The sequence below is a fragment of the Rhinopithecus bieti genome, unplaced genomic scaffold (assembly GCF_001698545.2).
Source record: "Rhinopithecus bieti isolate Rb0 unplaced genomic scaffold, ASM169854v2 scaffold_110, whole genome shotgun sequence".
Taxonomy (NCBI): domain Eukaryota; kingdom Metazoa; phylum Chordata; class Mammalia; order Primates; family Cercopithecidae; genus Rhinopithecus; species Rhinopithecus bieti.
In genome coordinates, this window is record NW_016803311.1 from 259,600 (window position 1) to 280,720 (window position 21,121).

The window sequence follows — 21,121 nt, forward strand, 5'->3', positions numbered from 1 at the left end:
CTGGTTTTCTGGATCTCCCTTCTCCTTTTACTCATTGCCTTCTCCTTTTCTTCCTCTGTTTCAAACTATGTTTTCATTATTTGTCTGCCTTGATAATCACTCAAAACAAATCAGTAAGGGATATTTAACTGTTAAATCTAAAACGTCATAGTCACATTTAAAGTCCTGAGAACGCAGCATTCCTGTCAAATAATGGTCATAATGAACTTAGTAATTATTAACCCTGGCCCTCTAATTACACTATTCTACACCCCAGTGATAAAGGTTTCAAAAAATGATGATTTAATTTTGTTCTGGTCTTTTCACTTGGATGTACAGTATACTGACATGAATCTCATCACGACTGATAAACTGAGCTTGGATAGAAGAGCTGTTAGGATGACTTAGGTGCAAAAGAGAATCTACTGTTCAGGCAATCAGTATACACTTTCCTTAAATTTTCTTTTCTTTTTTTTTTTTTTTTTGAGACGGAGTCTCGCTGTGTCTCCCAGACTGGAGTGCAGTGGCGCGATCTCGGCTCACTGCACGCTCCACCTTCCAGGTTCACGACATTCTCCTGCCTCAGCCTCCCGAGTAGCTGGGACTACAGGCGCCCGCCACCACGCCCGGCTAATTTATTGTATTTTTAGTAGAGACAGCGTTTCATCGTGTTAGCCAGGATGGTCTCAATCTCCTGACCTCGTGATCCACGCACCTCGGCCTCCCAAAGTGCTGGGATTACAGGCGTGAGCCACCACGCCCAGCCTCCTTAAATTTTCCATAATTTATTTCCTTTTTTTGTATGATGTTCCTATGCTTTTCCCACAGAGCTAGGAGCCCCACAAAAATAGAGATTTTGTCTTATTTGCTTCTGGTGCTTGTTTGTCTCTTTAACTCCAGCACTCAGCACAATGCCTGACACATTGTAGGTAATAAAGGATACATACTGAATGAATGAAGTACACCTGGGATCAAGTATCACATGTTCCAAATGAGCTTGATTGAGGTTAGATTACACTTATATTGGACACAGAAAGGATCTATTACCTAATTTGAACTTGCCTCTATGTCTGCAGCATTGGTGGTTGGGTAAGGTCTATTGGTTGTGAGGCACAGTCTCACTTGTTACCACAAGTAATATATGGAGTATGCGTGAGTGCGTGTTCATGTGTGTAAGAGGAATCTTAGCCATACTGCCAAGTCCTAAGGACATGAAAAGCCAAACTATGGGACCTTGAAAGGTTCACAGGTAAATGGTAATCAAATATTCCCAAGGTCTGTGAATTCTAGACATCTTTGCCATAGAAGGCTATGGCCCCTCGCTCCAGCATATAGTGATTCTGCTGGTCCCTCCATGTCTTCTCAATGCACCTGTCTGTTTTCTTCTTACTGTACTTCCTACTTCTTACTGTACTGCCTAGTTCTAATTCTTGGCTTAGCTAATAACCATTTTCTTTCTTTTGGGTAGAGTGGTGTGTACCAGGCCCCATCATAAATCATAGTGCTGAGTCAGGAGCCCAAGCTAGTGGCTTGGAGGTGGAGTACTTTCTCTTGGAAGGGACTATAGACTTTGTAAGTTCCATGACTGCCATGTCTAGGATTCCTAATACCGTGCACTGGGAGCCATCTCTGGGATCTTCACTAGAACCAGCTGTACTTGCCAATCATATCTACTGGGTGCTAATTACCTACTTTGCAGTTATTTTGTTTAGAGCATTAGAATTAGCCTCATTGGAGGATACAAAAAAGATTAAAGACTATATAGATTTATATCTAAAGTCAAGGTGATTAAGTCATAGAGACAGTGTATGTGTTAGTGTGTATGTGGCGGGGGAAGCACTTTCCGAAAGAGCTATGTTTAGTGGGAAAGGATCAAGTTTAGGTTGTTATCTTGACTTTGCAACCAATCGTGTGTGACTATAGAGAAGTCACCTTTGATCTTTTGTTTTACTTTACTTGTTAAGGGTTGTAATACTTACCTTGACTGTATAGACAACTGTTAAAACACTATCATAAAGCCAGGTGTGGTGGCTCACGCCTGTAATCCCAGCACTTTAGGAGGCTGAGATGGGCGGATCATTTGTGGTCAGGAACTTGAGGCCAGCCTGGCCAACGTTGTGAAACCCTGCCTCTACTAAAAATACAAAACCTAGCTGGGCATGGTAGTAAAGGCCTGTAATCCCAGCTACTCGGGAGGCTGATGCAAGAGGATCGCTTGAACCTGAGAGGCAGAGGTTACAGTGAGCCAAGATCGTGCCACTGCACTCCAGCCTCGGCAACAGAGCGAGACTCCGTCTCAGAAAAACAAAAACACAAAAAATACTATCATAAAATAATTGTTAAATTCTGATTATTGTGTAAGGTATGAAAATGATATAAAAATGTTTAATAGGCAAAATCTATGCAAATTTAGAGTTCAATTAAATTTGGTGGGGATTAAAACTCTTGTGTATGCATTTGGAAAAGTAAATTATAAATACGGTTGTGGTTTGGAATAGCTGTAGGATTAGGGCTGACAGTTCTGGCCTTGTGCTGCCCTCCTGTGCTGTTTAAACAGCACAGCAGGTCAATTACATTCCTGCTTCAGGAATGTTCCGAATTGGGGGAGGGTAGTCTATCTCATTACTAACCCTATTCTGTCCTCCTGTGGCCACAGAGCGCCTAACTATTTGGATGTTTCTGATTCTTCAGTAAAGGAAGGGAAGGAAAACTACTTGGAAGCATTCTAAAGGTCAGACAATCTAATCCTGAGTTATGGAAAAAGGCAACTCATTGCAAATTGAATTTGACATTGGAGATATAATTGATACACAATCTAGAAGATCCTGAGCAGATTATCGAGGTTTGGTGTTTTCTCCATTATTGGAGAAAAAGCATTGGGAAAGGCTTTTGTCAAGAATAACTAGAAATGCATCTTTTTTTTTTTTTTTTTTTTTTTTTTTTTGATGGGGTCTCGCTCTCTCACCCAGGCTGGAGTGCAGTGGCGCAATCTTGGCGCATGCCTGTAATCCCAGCTACTTGGGAGGTTGAGGCAGGGGAAATCGCTTGAACTTGGGAGGCGGAGGTTGCAGTGAGCCGAGATCATGCCATTGCACCCTAGCCTGGGCAACAAGAGCGAAACTCCGTCTCAAGAAAAAAAAATTGCTGAGAATTTGTAATAAAGCCTTATACTGTTTATTTGGTTAATCAGATAGTCTATTATGGTGGGAACAGAAGATGCTGTTCTACAGTGATTTTCTAAGAACACTTGCCAGTTGAAATGTGGGACTCACAAGTAAAGCTAATTCTTTGCTAATTCTCTTAGCATATCCTGCAAAAGTGGTTACTTTTGAAGATAAGGTCATTTGTCAGCATGGCAATTTTTTTTTTTTTTTTTTTGAGACAGGATCTTGCTCTGTTGCCCAGGCTGAAGTGCAGTGGCATGTTTACAGCTCACTGCAGCCTTGAACTCCCGGGTTCAAGAGATCCTCTCACCTCAGCCTCCCCAGTAGCTGGGACTACAGGCACACCACCACATACCCAGCTAACTTTTGTGTTTTTGTAGACACGGGGTTTCACCATGTCTACAAGACCCGGGCTGGTCTTGAACTCCTGGGCTCAAGTGATTCTTCAGCCTCCACCTCCCAAACTGCTGGGATTAGAAACATGCGCCACCAATCCTGGCCAGTATGACAATTTTTTGATGACAGTTAAGAAAAGATATTGAAAGAAACAGTGTAAAACCAGGCAATTGGCCGGGCGCGGTGGCTCAAGCCTATAATCCCAGCACTTTGGGAGGCCGAGACGGGTGGATCACGAGGTCAGGAGTTCGAGACCATCCTGGCTAACATGGTGAAACCCCGTCTCTACTAAAATACAAAAAACTAGCCTGGTGAGGTGGCAGGCGCCTGTAGTCCCAGCTACTCAGGAGGCTGAGGAAGGAGAATGGCGTGAACCCGGAAGGCGGAGCTTGCAGTGAGCTGAGATCCGGCCACTGCACTCCAGTCCGGGCGACAGAGCGAGACTCCGCCTCAAAAAAACAAAACAAAACAAAAAAAAACCAGGCAATGAAAGAGTGGAGAAAGACAGTCAATATGTGGCACCTTTTTAATATGCTTGCTTCCCCATCAGCCAGCCCTCACCTCGGCCCCAGCCTGGCCTGTTGCCAGACTGGTTTCCTGATCAGAACCCATCTACCCTCTGCTTAGACTAGGAGTGTGTGTGCATAATTTATTCATGTGGGTATACAGCATGCATACATATGACTTTCTCTTTTTCACCCACCCCAGTCGGGCTTTCACATCTTTACCAAGACTCCTCTTATCAAGTCATCAATGACCTCGATGGCCAAATGCAATGGTCAGTTTTCAGTGTTTATCTTACTTGACCTGTCAGCAGCATTTGAATCATTTGTCAGCATGGCAATTTTTTTTTTGCTCTCCTTCTTGGAACACTCTCTTCACTTGATCCCTGGGTCACCGCTCTCTTGGCTCTCCTCCACTCTACTGGGGGCTCCTTCCCTATCTCCTTTATCTAGATACTTCTCATCTTGATTTCTAACAGTTGTAGTACCCTAAGGCTAACGGCCTAGGTATTTTCTGTGTCTGAACCCACTCCCTTGGTGATCTTATCTAGTCTCATAGCTTTAATATCATCTAAATGCCAAACATTTCCAAATGTGTATCTCCAGCACAGACCCTTCTACCCTGAATTCCAGACTCATATATCCATCTGCTTACTCAACATCTCCATTTGGATGTCTATGGACATCTCAAACTTAACATGACCAAAACAAAATATGTTCATCTCTCAATCAACCCCATCTCAGCAACTGGTCATACCTTTCTTCAGTTGCTTGGAGTCATCATGAACTCTTTCTCACACACACAGACCATTTCCAAATCTTCAGCAAATCCCATTGGCTGTATCTTCAAAAAAAACACTATCAACTCTCTGCCCTTCTTTTCATGTACACTGCTATCACCCTAGTCTGAGCCACCGCGCTTGTTCATACAGCATCTGCCTTCGTTACCCTCTGTACTCTTAACTAGTTGATTTGTCGTATTAGCACTTACAGCAACATGACATATTATGCTTATTTGTGCATCGTCTGTCTTCCACACTTGAGTGTAAGTTCCATTTCATGACAGCAGGGACTTTGGCTATCTTTGTTCTCTGCTGTGTCCTCAGAGAGTCTGGCATCTGGTGAGGGCTCATTAAGAATGTAATGAACGGGCCAGGTGCGGTGGCTCAAGCCTGTAATCCCAGCACTTTGGGAGGCCGAGACGGGCGGATCACGAGGTCAGGAGATCAAGACCATCCTGGCTAATACGGTGAAACCCTGTCTCTACTTAAAAATACAAAAAACTAGCCGGGCGACGAGGCGGGCGCCTGTAGTCCCAGCTACTCGGGAGGCTGAGGCAGGAGAATGGCGTAAACCCGGGAGGCGGAGCTTGCAGTGAGCTGAGATCCGGCCACTGCACTCCAGCCCGGGTGGCAGAGCAAGACTCCGTCTCAAACAAACAAACAAAAAAAAAAAGAATGTAATGAACGAAGAAATGAACAAATATTGATGTGGATAATTATTCCGAGAGTTGGTCAAGAACAGCAAGTGGGTAGTTTCCAGTTTTGTTTTACGTGGAAGTTTGTATAAACTGAAGACTAAGATAAGAATCAGGGAAAATGTTCTCCTTTATGTCTTCTCAATGTAAAAAATAGAACGTAGTTGAATATAGTAGATTGGTAATAAATATGTTTATTATTCCAAATTCCATATTTTATTTACTTATTTTTTTAGGGACAGGTTCTCACTCTGTTGCCCAGGCTGGAGTGTAGTGGTGCCATCATAGCTCACTGCAGGGTCAAACTCCTGGCCTCAAGCGATCCTCCCACCTTGGCCTCTCAAAGTGCTGGCATTACAGGCATGAGTCACCGCACCGCACCCAAATTCCGTATTTTAGTCATACAAGTTGTCCACTTATGTTATAATCATGGAAATTAGATTATGTGTGTGATCATGAATCCAAGTTTTGCTATTTATTTCCTATACTTTTTTTTTTTTTTTTTTGAGATATGGCCTTGCTCTGTCACCCAGGCTGGAGTGCAGTGGTGCGATCACAGCTCGCTACAGCCTCGACCTCCCTGGCTCAAGCGATCCTCCCACCTCAGCCTCCTGAGTAGCTGAGACTCCAAGCATGTGCCATCATGCCCAGCTAATTTTTAAATTTTTTGTAGAGATGGGGTCTTGCTATTTGCCCAGGCTGGTCTCAAACATCTGGGTTCAAACCATCCTCCCACCTTGGCCTATTTCCTATTCTTATGATGCTGGCAATGCTGGTAAGCTTGCATTAGTTCATTACATTTTTCTTGGAAATGAAAGTTTTCATTTAAGTAAAATGCCTGATGTATTTTTTTCTTTAAATTCTGACCCCACTAGATTAGTTTTAAACCCTTCTTGAATCTAATTTTTTCAAAGATGCCATTTTTCCAGGCATTTGAATTCCATTTTCTCTAGAGCCTTTGTTTTGTGAATAGTGCATTCTAAGTAAATTAAACCAATGAAGCCTTAGTGATATAACTGCAAACCCATCAAGTCACTGCATCTTCTACAATGGATTCTGGACTCAGCTTAAGTAGGATTAATAGGTACACTAGTCCTAGTGCCTTTTCTGCTCTCTTTTGTGGCGTTGGAACACTCAGTTCTCTATTGCAGGGCTTCATCTGCAAGAGAGGATAATAGCATTTGCCTCACAACTGTGGTCTTATGAGGATCAAATGTGATGACACCAAGGAACTTGCTTTAAAGTATTTAAAGTGGCCGGGTGCGGTGGCTCACGCCTGTAATCCCCGCACTTTGGGAAGCCGAGGCTGTAGATCACGAGGTCAGGAGTTCAAGATCAGCCTGGCCAAGATGGTGAAACCCCATCTCTACTAAAAATACAAAAATTAGCTAGGCATGGTGGCGCACACCTGTAATCCCAGTTACTTGGGAGACTGAGGCAGAGAACTGCTTGAACCCAGGAGGCAGAAGTTGCAGTGAGCTGACATCACGCCACTGCACTCCAGACTGGGCAACAAAGCAAGACTCCATCTAAAAAAATAAATAAATAAAAATAAAGTATTGTGTTAATTAGGGATGACTTGGGTTCAACCAACAGAATCTCATAACAAGCTACCTTGGAGCAAAAGGGGGAAAATTACTTTATAAACACAGTGCTGTCCCATAGAATGTAAATGTAGGGAGTAATACCTCATGAGCTTCAGGATCCAGAAACTGAAGAGTCTTTGGTTGCTGAAGCCTATCTGTCTTCCTAAAACTGCGTGTTCTCTCTTCTCTGCCCCCTTTACACATTGTTTTCTTTCTTCTGACACTCTACAGACAGACATTATCTGCATCTTCATCACACATGGGCTGAAGATAGTGTCCTTTTGTTTTTGAGATAGGGTCTCACTCTGTTGCCCAGGCTGGAGTGCAGTGGCATGATCAGGGCTCACTGCAGCTTTGATCTCCTGGGCTCAAGGAATCCTCCTGCCTCCGCCTGTCACGTAGCTGGGATCACAGGCATGCACCACCACACCTGGCTCATTTTAAAAAATTTTTTGTAGAGATGCATCTGACTTTGTTGCCCAGGCTGGTCTTGAACTTTGGGTTCAAGCAGCCCTCCCACCTCAACCTCCCAAAGTGTTGGGATTATGGGCATGAGCCACCATACTCCACTGAAGACAGTGTTCTTAAAAGGGCATTTTCCATCTCAGGTCTACATTACCTCATTAGTCTCTGTCTTACAATTTGCTAATTGAAGCTTCTCAGACTTGATTCCAAATTTGCAGGAGAAAAAATTTGGCTAGCCAAGTTTAGGTCAAATAACCACCTCCTCTCCCCTTGTCTGATCAACACTGGTAAGGGAATGGGAACAGGGTTTCATAATCTGCTGTCCCCCAGTAAAGGTTATGGGAACAGAGTCTGAGAAGGGAGTACAGGACAATAGAGAAACAATGAGCGTTGCACACCTCAAGTGTGATGTGAAAGAATTAAGAATACCACATGTGGCTGGGTGCGGTGGCTCCCACCTGTAATCCCAGCACTTGGGGAGGCCGAGGCGGGCGGATCACCGGAGGTCAGGAGTTCAAGACCAGTCTGGCTAACATGGTGAAACCCTGTTTCTACTAAAAGTACAAAAAATTAACTGGGCCTGGTGGTGCACACCTATAATCCCAGCTACTTGGGAGGCTGAGGCAGGAGAATCGTTTGAACCTGGGAGGCGGAGGTTGCAGTGAGCCAAGATCACGCCATTGCACACCAGCTTGGGTAACAACAGTAGAACTCCGTCTCCGGGAAAAAAAAAAAAAAAAAAAAGAATACCACATGCATCCTTATTTCTGTACTCATGTAACTGTTAATCTACTCAGGATCCAACCTGGCCATATGATTAATTGCACATTTGTAAATATGGATAGGTGTCAGAAAGCCTCACCAATCATAATACCCCTTCACATTTTGTGTCAGATGCATGTCTCCAGTATTGTCTCTTTTGCCCTCTTTTTATTTTTGTTACAGACAGAGTCTCCCCCTGTTGCCCAGGCTAGAGTGCAGTGGTACACTGTAACATTGAACCCCTGGGCTCAAATGGCCCTTCTGTCTCAGCCTCCCAAGTAGCTGGGACTACAAGTGCGCAACGCTGTGCCCAGCTGTTTTTTAAAAAATTTTTTTGTAGAGACAGGGTCTTGCTATGTGGACCAGGCTGGTCTTGAATTCCTGGCCTCAATTAATCCTCCTGCCTCAACCTCCCAAAGTGCTGGGATTACAAACATGAGCCACTGTGCCTGGCCTTCTGTTGCCCTCTTAAGGGACATACCTTTTCATTCTTTCTTTTCCCTGGGGATTAAGTTAATTTCAATGCTTATACTGACTGTGATAAACCAAATTCTTCACCTTCCCTATTCCCTATCTCCCAAACTGTTCCATATGCATTAGTTAGGACTGACTGTAAAATGCTATAAAAAATGAGCCGGGTATGGTAGCTCATGCCTGTAATCCCAGCATTCTGGGAGGCTGAGGCAGGCAGATCACGAGGTCAGGAGATTGAGATCATCCTGGCAAACATGGTGAAACCTCGTCTCTACTGAAAATACAAAAATCAGCTGGGTGTGGTGGCACGTACCTGCAATCCCAGCTACTCGGGAGGCTGAGGCAGAAGAATTACTTGAACCTACCTGGGAAGTGGAGGTTGCAGTGAGCTGAGATCGCGCCACTGCACTCCAGCCTGGCGACAGAATGAGACTCCATCTCAAGAAAAAAGAAGACCCAAAATGTAATGGTTCAACAAAATAAAGACTTATTTTTTCTCCCAAATCAGGTCAGGGACCCAAGTTGAAGGTGGCTCTGTCATCTTCAACATGTGGCTTCCAAGGTTGCTCTAGTATCCACCTTTCCAGCCCATGAGAAAGGGGAAAGAAAATGGCGGATTCTGAGGGGGTCACATGACAGGTTTTATGCACTAGGCCTGAAAGACACATACCACCTTTGCTTACATTCTATTGGAAAATATTTCATCATAAAGCCACACCTAATTGCAAAGGAGACTGGGGAATTTCATGTTGCTGGGCAGTTGTGTGCTCAGTTATAATTCTGCTACTGGGAAAGAAGGCAACAATGGATTTTGATGGACTGGATCCGTCAGTACCTTGAGAGACTGAGGTAGGAGGATAACTTGAACCCAAGAGTTCAAGGTTATAGTCTCTCCTACATTCTCCTTCTCTCTTACCTCGGTTAATGGCATTATTCTCTCAAATACCCAAGCTTGAGTCCTTAAATTCGTCCTCCCTTTCTCCATCTCTCTCAATCCTCTTATCTGTTCCAACTACCTAAGTCACCCTGCATTTGTTCCTTGCCTTCCATTTCCTCTATAGCACGACTTAAATCCATTGTATCTGTTGTTTGAATAACTCATCATCCTCCAAAATTACCTCCCTGTGTCAGTCTCTCCAGGCTCATCACAGCCATTCTCTACTCTGCCATCAGACACTACTTCCAAACACAAAGATCTGCTTGTCCAAGACAGCCTGGGCCCCTTAACAGACACCTCCCCACTCGCAGTCAAGGCTGGAAGTACCATATAAAAAGCATCTGCAGCTACACCTTTGCGGCTCAGGAGATTATGGCAGACTGCCTCCTGCCTTTTCTGCCAAGCCGTGTCCTCCTGGGCTCAGGGTTCTCTGTCTCACACTTGAACTCTGCCCATCTCCCCACATCCCTCTGGATGAACACCACAGTGGGACTGTCTGCCCAGCTTTTCATTTAGCCCTGTCCCTAGACACTGTCTTTCATATCACCCACAGCCCCATCCTCAGCAGGTCACCCCATTTCACAAATCCAAACTCCAGAGCTCCAACCCAGGCCCAGGGCCCAGGTTTGCTTTTGTTCAGGAGGCAAGTTTGGACACTGATCATTCTCTTCACCAAAAGCTCCATGAGTTCGCAGTACTTACTGAGCAACAGATTTTTTAGCATGCCATCCATGGCCAACCACTGTCTGATCCCATCCCCACTTATCACCCCATCCTTTTTTTTTTTTTTTTTTTTTGAGACAGAGTCTGGCTCTGTCGCCCAGGCTGGAGTGCGGTGGCCGGATCTCAGCTCACTGCAAGCTCCGCCTCCCGGGTTTACGCCATTCTCCTGCCTCAGCCTCCGAGTAGCTGGGACTACAGGCGCCCGCCACCTCGCCCGGCTAGTTTTTTGTATTCTTTAGTAGAGACGCGGTTTCATCATATTAGCCAGGGTGGTCTCGATCTCCTGACCTTGTGATCCGCCCGTCTCGGCCTCCCAAAGTGCTGGGATTACAGGCTTGAGCCACCGCGCCCGGCCTTCATCCCATCCTTATAATCATCTTGACATTTTCTTATTCTTCAAGATCTGACTCATATATCACTTCTTCCATGAGGCCTTCCTCTTCCTCCTTGCTTTGCACTTCATAGCATCATGTTTTTCTATGTATTGCTTTCTACCTCTAGTTTATTTGAGACAAAGTCTTGCTCTATCACCCAGGCTGGAGTGCAATGGCATGATCATAGCTCACTGCAGCCTCGACCTGGGCTCAAGTGGTCCTCCCACCTCTGCTTTCTGAGTTGCTGGGGCTACAGGTGCAGGCCACCATGCCTGGTTCCTACCTCTGGTTTTTGTGCACATGGTATATACTCCCCACAGGCTAGGACTGTGACAAACATTTCTTCACTTCCCACATTGCTGAGAATAATGCCTTGGACAATACCTTACACATGGTATTGATCACTGTTTAAAACCTACTAATGCCCCAATGGCTTTCCATATCACCGGGTCAATAATAAAAGCCCTACCTATGCCTACCTGGTCCTATCTGATCTGATGTGCTTTTTTTTTTTTTTTTTTTAAGACAGTCTCGCTCTGTCTCTCCCAGACTGGAGTGCAATGGCACGATCTTGGCTCACTATAACCTCCGCCTCCCAGGTTCAAGCAATTCTCCTGCCTCAGCCTCCCAACTAGCTGGGATTACAGGCATGTGCCATCATGCCCAGCTAATTTTTGTATTATTAGAAGAGACAGGGTTTCGCTGTGTTGGCCAGGCTGGTCTTGAACTCCTGACCTCAAAGTGATCCACCCACCTTGGCCTTCCAAAGTGCTGGGATGATAGGCGTGAGCCACCGCACCCGGCCCTGATGCTCCTGTTACCACTCCCGACTTGCTCTGCCCTATCCACTGTGGGCCTCTCTGCTGTTGCTTGAACACATTAGGCAAGATCCCACCTCAGAGACACTTCGTTTGCTCTTCCCTTTACTGGGATGCTCTTTCCCCAGATAGCTGTATGGCTGGCTGCTCTCTCAGGTCTTCAGGGCTTCTCTCAAAGGCCGCCCTTTTTTAAAAATAATTAATTAATTAATTAATTAATTTTTGTGAGATGGAGTCTCACTCTGTCATCCAGACTGGTGTGCAGTGGCAAGATCTTGGCTCACTGAGACCTCCTCTTCCCGGGTTCACGTCATTATCCTGCCTCAGCCTCCCGAGTAGCTGGGATTACAGGCCTACACTACCATGCCCAGCTAATTTTTCTATTTGTAGTAGAGATGAGTTTCACCATGTTGGCCAGACTGGTCTTGAACTCCTGACATCAAGTGATCCGCCTGCCTCTGCCTCCCAAAGTGCTGGGATTACAGGTGTGAACCACCGCGCCTGGCTTGAAAGGCCACTTTCTCCATGAGGCCTTCCCTGTCCACTTATTCACATGGTGATCCTCGAAACACTCCCTTTCCCTCCCCACTGCCTATTGTTTCTCCATAGCATTTGTCACCTCCTTACACAGTATATATTTCTTTCATGTGCTGTGTTCATTTTCTGTCTCCCCTCCCCCTTTTGGAATGTCAGCATCATTCTAGTTTAAATCTGTTTGTTTACTTCTGTGTTCCCAGAACCTAAGGATAATGTCTGGCATAGAGGAGGCACTCAACAAATATTTGTTGAAAGAAAGAAAGAATAAGCAAATTAATAGAAGGTGCTCTGTAAATATTTGTGAAATTGAATTAAAAGTGTCAGAAAGAGATGGCTGTGAAATTCCCAAAGTCTAAAAGTATGTGAGCTTACAAGAATGGTGGAGTTGAGTGCTGCCTCATTATAAACATCCTCGAGGAAGGACTGAAACTGTGTGCTTGCAGTGGGAGGGGCAGCTGGGCAAGGAACCGTGAACCTTCGCGAAACATTTGGGGTTCCAGTGAGAGCGCTGCATCTGGGAGCTGGCGATGCGGGCGGCTTGCTCATCCACCCAATCTGAACACTTGTCTATGACACAGGTGTTTTCTCTTAAGTTATTTTGGTCTTTGCCTCTCTCCTCAGCTTGTGAAAGTTACAGAAATCTGGGATGGCTTATGGGACGCTTCTCAGCCCTAAGTAGGAAAACAGCAGTGAAAATGGCAACCAAAACATCACGCAGGACTTGGGGTCTTGGGGAAACAGCTCACTTTAGAGCAGTGCAGTGTAGAGCTTTCCGTCTTCTACCAGGGTCCACCTTTAACACTTTATCTGAAAATTTCCCCCTTGGCTTACTCGCTTGCAGCTGCCCACTTTGCAGGAGGATGGCGCTCTGATCTCTACGCTCCCTATTCCTTCGGGGACTCCATAGTATTTTTTTTCACGCTTCGTCACTACTACAGCAGACGCCTGCATTCTCATTATTTGCTGTACAGATCTCTGGTGCCTTGACTGTAAACAAAACACTTTAGATCATTGTGAGGTCGATGTAAGCACGGCCTTTCTGCTGGCAGCCAGACCTCTTAAGGTGGCGTGACTGTGACTTGCTTACTTTTCGAGATTAACAACAACAAAAAAGCGACAAAATAGTTCTCCTACATTTGAAAGATTCAGCATGTAAAGGGCATCGAAGTGTTCATTTTCTACTTCCATATGAGACATGAATTCCACGAGTAAAATCAAACTTCTGTGGCAAGGTGAAATACTCTAGAATGTCTCCATTTACATATGTGTGGTAGTTTGGGTGTTTATGCATGTGGATAGATGCACGTATATAGAGTTCCTGTGTTGTCTAGCAATTGTTTTAAAATTTGGACAATTATCTAATTTCGGGGGTAAGGTATAAATTATGGTAGGGAGCCGTACCCCAATTTTCCTGTCCCTTCTCCCCTAGTCTTCAGTCCAATAAATTGACAGCCTTAAAAGTAGCAAAAATAAAGAGGATGAGACCTCTTGCTTGATCCTAGGTGAATTCTTTTCTGTCAGTTAGGTAGGAAGTCCTGACTTGAAAACTAGTTCTGGGCACTGCCTCCTTTACTCTCTCTGGATATCACCCCTGTCCTTCTAGAGCCTATATTTTAGTTGAACTAGTGGATGGTGATACCAAAGGCTCATGACAGCTGCATTTAAATATCAGTGACCACAGGCCACATCAAGGAAACATCTGCAGGCAACCCAGGGCCTGGGAAGGAGCCATTTTGAGTCACTTGTAAGACAGCAGGACTTGCAGACTATAGCACAATCAAACCCAGATAAAACCCTGAACCAGTGAGAACCATTAGGAAGGAAAGGAACAGAAAATGAACCAACTTGAGTGTTACGAGACCTGCATCTAGTCCTGACTCCGGTACCAACCGAATGTATGTCCCTGGACAGGAAACCTGAGTCTCAATTTCCTCCGTGGTAAAAAGGAGAGGGTTAAACCACAGGGTCCCGAAGGTCCCTTCCAGCTGTCACATTCTGGAGTGTATGAGATGAGGTAGGCACACAAAGTGGACAAACAAGATGTGGCTAAGAGAACAAGCGACACATCAAGCTCATCTGTAGCATAGGGGCATAAGAAAACTTTGCTGCTGTTTAAGATTAGAAAGGAAGGTTGGTTTCCAGTAAAATGCATTAACTTTGGCTCAAACCAAGATGATGGGTACTGGGCTTGGGGGTGGGGAGGCAGTTGAAGATCCATTGAGCTCTGTCTCAGGGCAACCCTGCTCATCGTCCTACTTTACTTTCCACCATGGTGCTCAAGCCCACACTGAGAGAGAAATTTCCAGTTGCAAAAGGGAGAAGAGAAACGCTGGAATACTAGCATCGGACGTTAGGACATAGTTGTGGTGGTTTTAAAAAATCATTTCATCATCTGGAGATTGACTCCGAGGGGAGTCTTTTCACCCTTCAGCCCTCTGAAAGCATTCACTAGCATCTGAATATTGTTCTGAGTTTATTGGAGCAGTGAAATCTGGTGAGAGAGAAGGGTGGAGGAAGGAAGGAGCTGTTGTATTTGGCGGCTGGACTCAGGTTGAGGAAACTGCTACAATCCCGGGAAAGAACAGAAAAGTAGAAAGAGACGAGTTCCCACACGCAGCCAATGTCCATGGCCTTAACTGTGCTTGGGAAGCAAGATCCTGGGCCAGGGGTGTACCCTCGTTTTTCAAAACTAAATGTGTCTGAGACAGCCACAAAATGTATTAAGCGACTTGAGAGACTCCTTGAGTTTTTTTTAAATCTTGAGTTCTTTTCTTATTTTCATTGAGGGAGAGCTTGAGTTCATGATAAGTGCCGCGTCTACTCCTGGCTAATTTCTGAAAGACAGACATTCGCCTTGGCTTCTTCCCTAGGCCCCCAGCCTCCCCAGGGATGGCAGAAACTTCTGGATTAAGGCTGAGCGAACCATTGCCCACCGCCTCCACCCACCCCCAGCTAAGGCACGCCGGCAGGGGGGGCGCCCAGCCCCCCAGCAAACGCTCCGCGGCCTCCCCCGCAGACCGCGAGGTGGGGCCATCGGGGAGGGCCGAGCTGGGGGCAGCTCGCCACCCCGGCTCCAAGCGAGCTGCCGGCGATCTTCGTGGTCCTCTGGTCCGGCCCCGGCTTCCCCCGCGAGGAGCGGGAGGGAGGTCGGGGCTTAGGCGTCTCTGCGCACCCGCCAGTGCAGCGCCGGGCCCCGAACCCCAGGCCCCGCCCCAGGTTCCCGGCCGTTTGGCTAGTTTGTTTGTCTTAATTTTAATTTCTCCGAGGCCAGCCAGAGCAGGTTTGTTGGCAGCACTACCTCTCCAGCAGTCACGCGACCAGCCAATCTCCCGGCGGCGCTCGGAGAGGCGGCGCGCTCGGGAACGCGGGGTGGCGGCGGAGCCGAGCCGGGGCCACCTTAAGGCCGCGCTCGCCAACCTCGGCGGGGCGGCTCCCGGCGCTGCAACCAATGGATCTCCTCCTCTGTTTAAATAGACTCGCCGTGTCAATCATTTTCTTCTTCGTCAGCCTCCCTTCCACCGCCATATTGGGCCACTAAAAAAAGGGGGCTCGTCTTTTCGGGGTGTTTTTCTCCCCCTCCCCTGTCCCCGCTTGCTCACGGTTCCGCGACTCCGACGCCGGCAAGGTTTGGAGAGCGGCTGGGTTTGCGGGACCTGCGGGCTTGTACCCGCCCGGACTCCGACGGGCTTTGCCACCCTCTCCGCTTGCCTGGACCCCTCCCCTCCCCGCCCTCCCGCTCGCCAGTCCATTTGATCAGCGGAGATTCTCGGCGGCCGGACCGGGGCTTCCCCGCAGCCCCTGCGCGCTCCTAGAGTTCGGGCCGTAGCTTGTCGGGGTCTGTGTCTTTTGGCTCCGAGGCCAGTCGCTGGGCTTCCGAGAGGGGTTCGGGCTGCGTAGGGGCGTTTTGTTTTGTTCGGTTTTGTTTTGTTTTGTTTTTTTGAGAGTGCGAGAGAGGCGGTGGTGCAGACCCGGGAGAAAGATGTCAAACGTGCGAGTGTCTAACGGGAGCCCTAGCCTAGAGCGGATGGACGCCAGGCAGGCGGAGCACCCCAAGCCCTCGGCCTGCAGGAACCTCTTCGGCCCGGTGGACCACGAAGAGTTAACCCGGGACTTGGAGAAGCACTGCAGAGACATGGAAGAGGCGAGCCAGCGCAAGTGGAATTTCGATTTTCAGAATCACAGACCCCTAGAGGGCAAGTACGAGTGGCAGGAGGTGGAGAAGGGCAGCTTGCCTGAGTTCTACTATAGACCCCCGCGGCCCCCCAAAGGCGCCTGCAAGGTGCCGGCGCAGGAGAGCCAGGATGTCAGCGGGAGCCGCCCGGCGGCGCCTTTAATTGGGGCTCCGGCTAACCCTGAGGACACGCATTTGGTAGACCCAAAGACTGATCCGTCGGACAGCCAGACGGGGTTAGCGGAGCAGTGCGCAGGAATAAGGAAGCGACCTGCAACCGACGGTAATGACCCCTTCCCAACCACAGAATGTCTGTGTCTGGGGCCCCGCTTTGCCTGCTGGAGGGTGCTAACCTTAGCTTGCTTTTCGGCGTATTGTGATTTAGCTTTGGGAGAGCGAACTTTATTGGTCTTACGTGTTCAGTGCTACCTGGCCCACTGCTTGTCTGTTTGTGACTTTTAAGTCAGAAACTGGAAATGGTAAGATCCGATAATTTCCCTAACTTAAGACATCGCGGTCCCTCCCACTAGCAACCCCTAGGTATGTGACAAAGTTGGTATGTTTATCAACGGTCCGCCTCCTGGCTAGGGAGAGAGCTCTGGGGCGGAGAATGCACTTTCTTCTTTTTGAAAACAACCTCATTTTGTGCCCTTAAAGGCTACTGAGGATGACGGATCCTGGATTGTGGGTGAAGGTAGTGAGTTTTTCATCCCCTGACTATTGGGCCAACTTCTGCCAGCCATTGTTTTTTCTAATAAAGATTGTGTGTTCTTTTTAAAAATTTCCCCTGCTCTTAGATTCTTCCACTCAAAACAAAAGAGCCAACAGAACAGAAGAAAATGTTTCAGACGGTTCCCCAAATGCCGGTTCTGTGGAGCAGACGCCCAAGAAGCCTGGCCTCAGAAGACGACAAACGTAAACAGCTAGGTGGGTTGATCACTAAAGGAGCACATACTGAAACCCGGGGCCTTCAGACCTCACGATACCTGATCTTGCTGGTTGCTGGCAGATTACAATCTTGTGGGGTTTTGTTTTGTTTATACTTCGTGAGGTCAAAAAAGTAGCAATGGGAAGGCTGGGGATACTGTAATTCCTCAGAGTTTCTATGCCCAGAGATACTTTCTCTTGAAACAGTAGACCAGAGCAACTACTTGTAACCAAGGCCCCATCGGGTAAGAAGGTCATTTCCCTGTGAGTCCCACTAAAACATGTTGGGAACAATAGGTTCTTCGCCCATCCAAACAAGAACTGGGGTACTCCCTCAGTCCCACTTCATGAGAATTCATTTCCCAGAGATTCAGCTTGAGTCAGTAACAGATTTTGAGCCATACATGGAAAAATGGCAAGTACATGATTAAGTTTCAATTTTAAGGGGGAATGTTTGGTAGCAATTGCTCACCTTTGGTTATGCAAGGGATTACAGATGTCAGTGGGTGGTATGTTGTGTTCTTTGATATTTTCATAAACTGTCACTTTCCTTGTTTGCTCCTAAGTTTGGAGAGAGAAGGAACTAGTATTTGCAAAAACCAAAATGGAAAGATAAAAAAAATTACTAAAGTTTCTACAGAATTTCTGGTAACACTGAAGTTGCAAAGCAGAAGTTAAATTAACTCTCGTCAGTAAGCAATCCAGGAACACGTCATTGTATGCTAATTGTGCCCGTGTATGCTAATTGTGCCGTAACAGGGTGATTTGGATATTTGTAGGGGAAATGGGTAGTAAATATCAAGACTGGTGACCGCAGGTCAGCCCAGCACAAAGGAAGTGGAGATTTTTCCATGCACAAGAATCTGATCACTGTAAATAGCTAATTTGAATAATTCAGTCCCCAAATGTACATGGATTGGCTATTCATAATGATCGAACTATATATATTAATAGTTTGTTAGCTTCCTACAGACCAAGACTGACCTCTTTATTTTCTAAGGCACGCACGTAGCTTAGCATATGAGGCGATCTTAATAAATATTGATGTTAACTTTTTAAATCCTCATTTATAAAAATTTTAAAACAACAGGGATTACGGTGGGATTCAGGTTTGTTGTGTCTTTACATTGTATATGTGACTTTACATATCTTATGTTTTTCAGAGCTTATACAAAACGGCACTATAGAACCTCTATTTTATAGCAGCATGTGAAGTGGGAAAATCAGGTGAAAATTTCCCTGAAGCAACCATAACACACGCAGCCCTTGTTGGTTTGTGACTTGTGGCCTAGCTCATCAGATGAGCCACGAGAATCAGACCTGGATTTTGATCTGGCCCCGTTTTGACATGCAGAGAGGCATTTGTAGCATTTAGTAATATTGCTAGTTCAAAGAATACTAGAAATATTAGTAAGAACCTATTCAGAAGTATTCATGAGTATTTTCTGCATATGAAAAATTAGAATATTTTGAAAATGATGTTAATAAAATTTTCTTCTGGAAGGCCCTTATCATTTTATTTCCAATCGTTTTCAAATTTAGAAAATTTAATCTGTCACAGGAGTAGAGAAAAAAAATTCTAAATTTTAAAAAAATTTAGAAAATGTTTACTCTTAAGTATTACAGTTTCCTAATTTTCCTATTTATTTCCCACTTGTCTTTGACCTAGATTCTTTAGACTAGGGTTTCTCAACCTCTGCACTACTGACATTTTGGGCCGAATAATTCTTTGTTGTAGGAGGCTGTCCTGTGTGTTGTAGATTGTTTGGCATTGTCCCTGGCCTTTCCCACTAGATGCCAGCAGCATCCTCCTCCCACAGTGTGACAACCTAAAATGTCTCCAGACATTGCCAAATGTTCCCTGGGGGGCGGGGGCACCATTGCCCACTGTTAAGAACCACTGCTCTAGACAAAAGAACACAGCACAGAAGAGAGGAAAAAAATCCAGTTAAGAGAATGTTAGGTGGAGATGACTGTAGTCATCAAACTTTTTTCCCCATTAAGTATTTCCAAGCTAACATAGTGACAAAATAATTCCTCTACTCTATTGGTAACATTACTCTAGTGCTTTTCCTTTAATTTTTCCGTTTTGTTTTCTTTTGCAGAATTAAGAATATGTTTCCTTGTTTATCAGATACATCTTGATCTTGATGAAGCAAGGAAGATATACATGAAAATTTTAAAAATACATATCGTTGACTTCATGGAATGGACATCCTGTATAAGCACTGAAAAGCAACAATAACACTAAAATTTTAGGCACTCTTAAATGATCTGCCTCTAAAAGCATTGGATGTAGCATTATGCAATTAGGTTTTTCCTTATTTGCTTCATTGTACTACCTGTGTATATAGTTTTACCTTTTATGTAGCACATAAACTTTGGGGAAGGGAGGGCAGGGTGGGGCTGAGTAACTGACATGGGAGGGGGATATGAAGAGCTTGCTTTGATTTACAGCAAGTAGATAAATATTTGACTTTCATGAAGAGAAGCAATTTTGGGAAAGGTTTTGAATTGTTTTCTTTAAAGATGTAATGTCCCTTTCAGTGACGGCTGACACTTCATTTAAAAAATCACAAAAATTTGAACACTGGCTAAAGACAATTGCTATTGTTTATTCTCATTTGGGAGATCTGGTGATCTCCCAAGTTATCTTAAAGGTTGTTAAATAGCTGCATATGGCTTTTTAAAAAAAGCAACAAAAAGCTATCCTCAGTGCCCTCCCCAATCTCTCTTAAAGTTGGAATTTACCAGTTAATCAGCAGAATGGTAATCACTCCAGGTAGTTTGGGGCAAAAATCCGAGGTGCTTGGGAGTTTTCAGTGTTAAGAATTGACCATCTGCTTTTATTAAATTTGTTGACAAAATTTCTTCATTTTCTTTTCACTTTGGGCTGTGTAAACACAGTCAAAATAATTCTAAATCCATCGGTATTTTTAAAGATCTGTAAGTAACTTCACATTAAAAAATGAAATATTTTTTAATTTAAAGCTTCTTTGTCCATTTATCCAAAGGAAAGTGTTATTTTTAAAGGAAGGTTCATGTAGAGAAAAGCACACTTGTAGGATAAGTGAAATGGATACTACATCTTTAAACAGTATTTCATTGCCTGTGTATGGAAAAACCTTTTGAAGTGTACCTGTGTACATAACTCTGTAAAACACTGAAAATTATACTAACTTATTTATGTTAAAAGATTTTTTTTAATCTAGACAATATACAAGCCAAAGTGGCATGTTTTGTGCATTTGTAAATGCTGTATTGGGTAGAATAGGTTTTTCCCCTCTTTTGTTAAATAATATGGCTATGCTTAAAAGATTGCATACTGAGCCAAGTATAATTTTTTGTAATGTGTGAAAAAGATGCCAATTATTGTTATACATTAAGCAGTCAATAAAGAAAACTTCCATAGCTATCATTGAGTCAAATTGTTATGTGCTTTACCAAACGAGGTATTTGACTTGGCATTCTAGTCATGTTTAAACAAATGTAAATGTGAAATGGCAAATATCTAGGTAATTCAGGCCCACAACTCAGATGATGTTTTATGTAGTCTGAATGTAGTTAGCAGTTAGTATTTTCCACCTAGCTCTGTGTGGGTGGACAAAACTTTAGAAGGTGAAAATGGAAAAGCTATATTTTCATATGAATAAGATTGTCAAAGTCTGCATTAGTAAAAATATTTATGTCTTCTAGGATATGAATGTGTGAGAACCAAAAAATCCTTACATAAGTGTAGACTGACACACATGCAGGATTGAAAATGAAAGTAACATGGTGACTTCTCTAAATTCTGTATTTACACATGAGAAGTGTGAGGAATTAAAG

At 44.9% G+C, this 21,121-nt stretch overlaps 2 protein-coding genes across 2 annotated transcripts in view; one reads left to right on the forward strand and one right to left on the reverse strand.

Annotated features, from left to right (window-relative positions):
- Positions 1-13,112, reverse strand: part of GPR19 (G protein-coupled receptor 19) — a 61,265-nt gene extending 48,153 nt beyond the window's left edge. The window contains exon 1 of the mRNA XM_017873025.1: positions 13,027-13,112. The gene's annotated coding sequence lies outside the window, so the exon portion shown is untranslated. The remainder of the gene's footprint in view (positions 1-13,026) is intronic.
- Positions 13,113-15,451: 2,339 nt separating this feature from the next.
- CDKN1B (cyclin dependent kinase inhibitor 1B) lies at positions 15,452-20,708 on the forward strand. Its single transcript, XM_017873148.1, has 3 exons — positions 15,452-16,649; positions 17,164-17,293; positions 19,399-20,708. Exons 1-2 carry the CDS (start codon positions 16,175-16,177, stop codon positions 17,283-17,285), a joined length of 597 nt encoding a protein of 198 aa, XP_017728637.1. The 5' UTR covers positions 15,452-16,174; the 3' UTR covers positions 17,286-17,293; positions 19,399-20,708.
- The last annotated feature ends 413 nt before the right edge of the window (positions 20,709-21,121 follow it).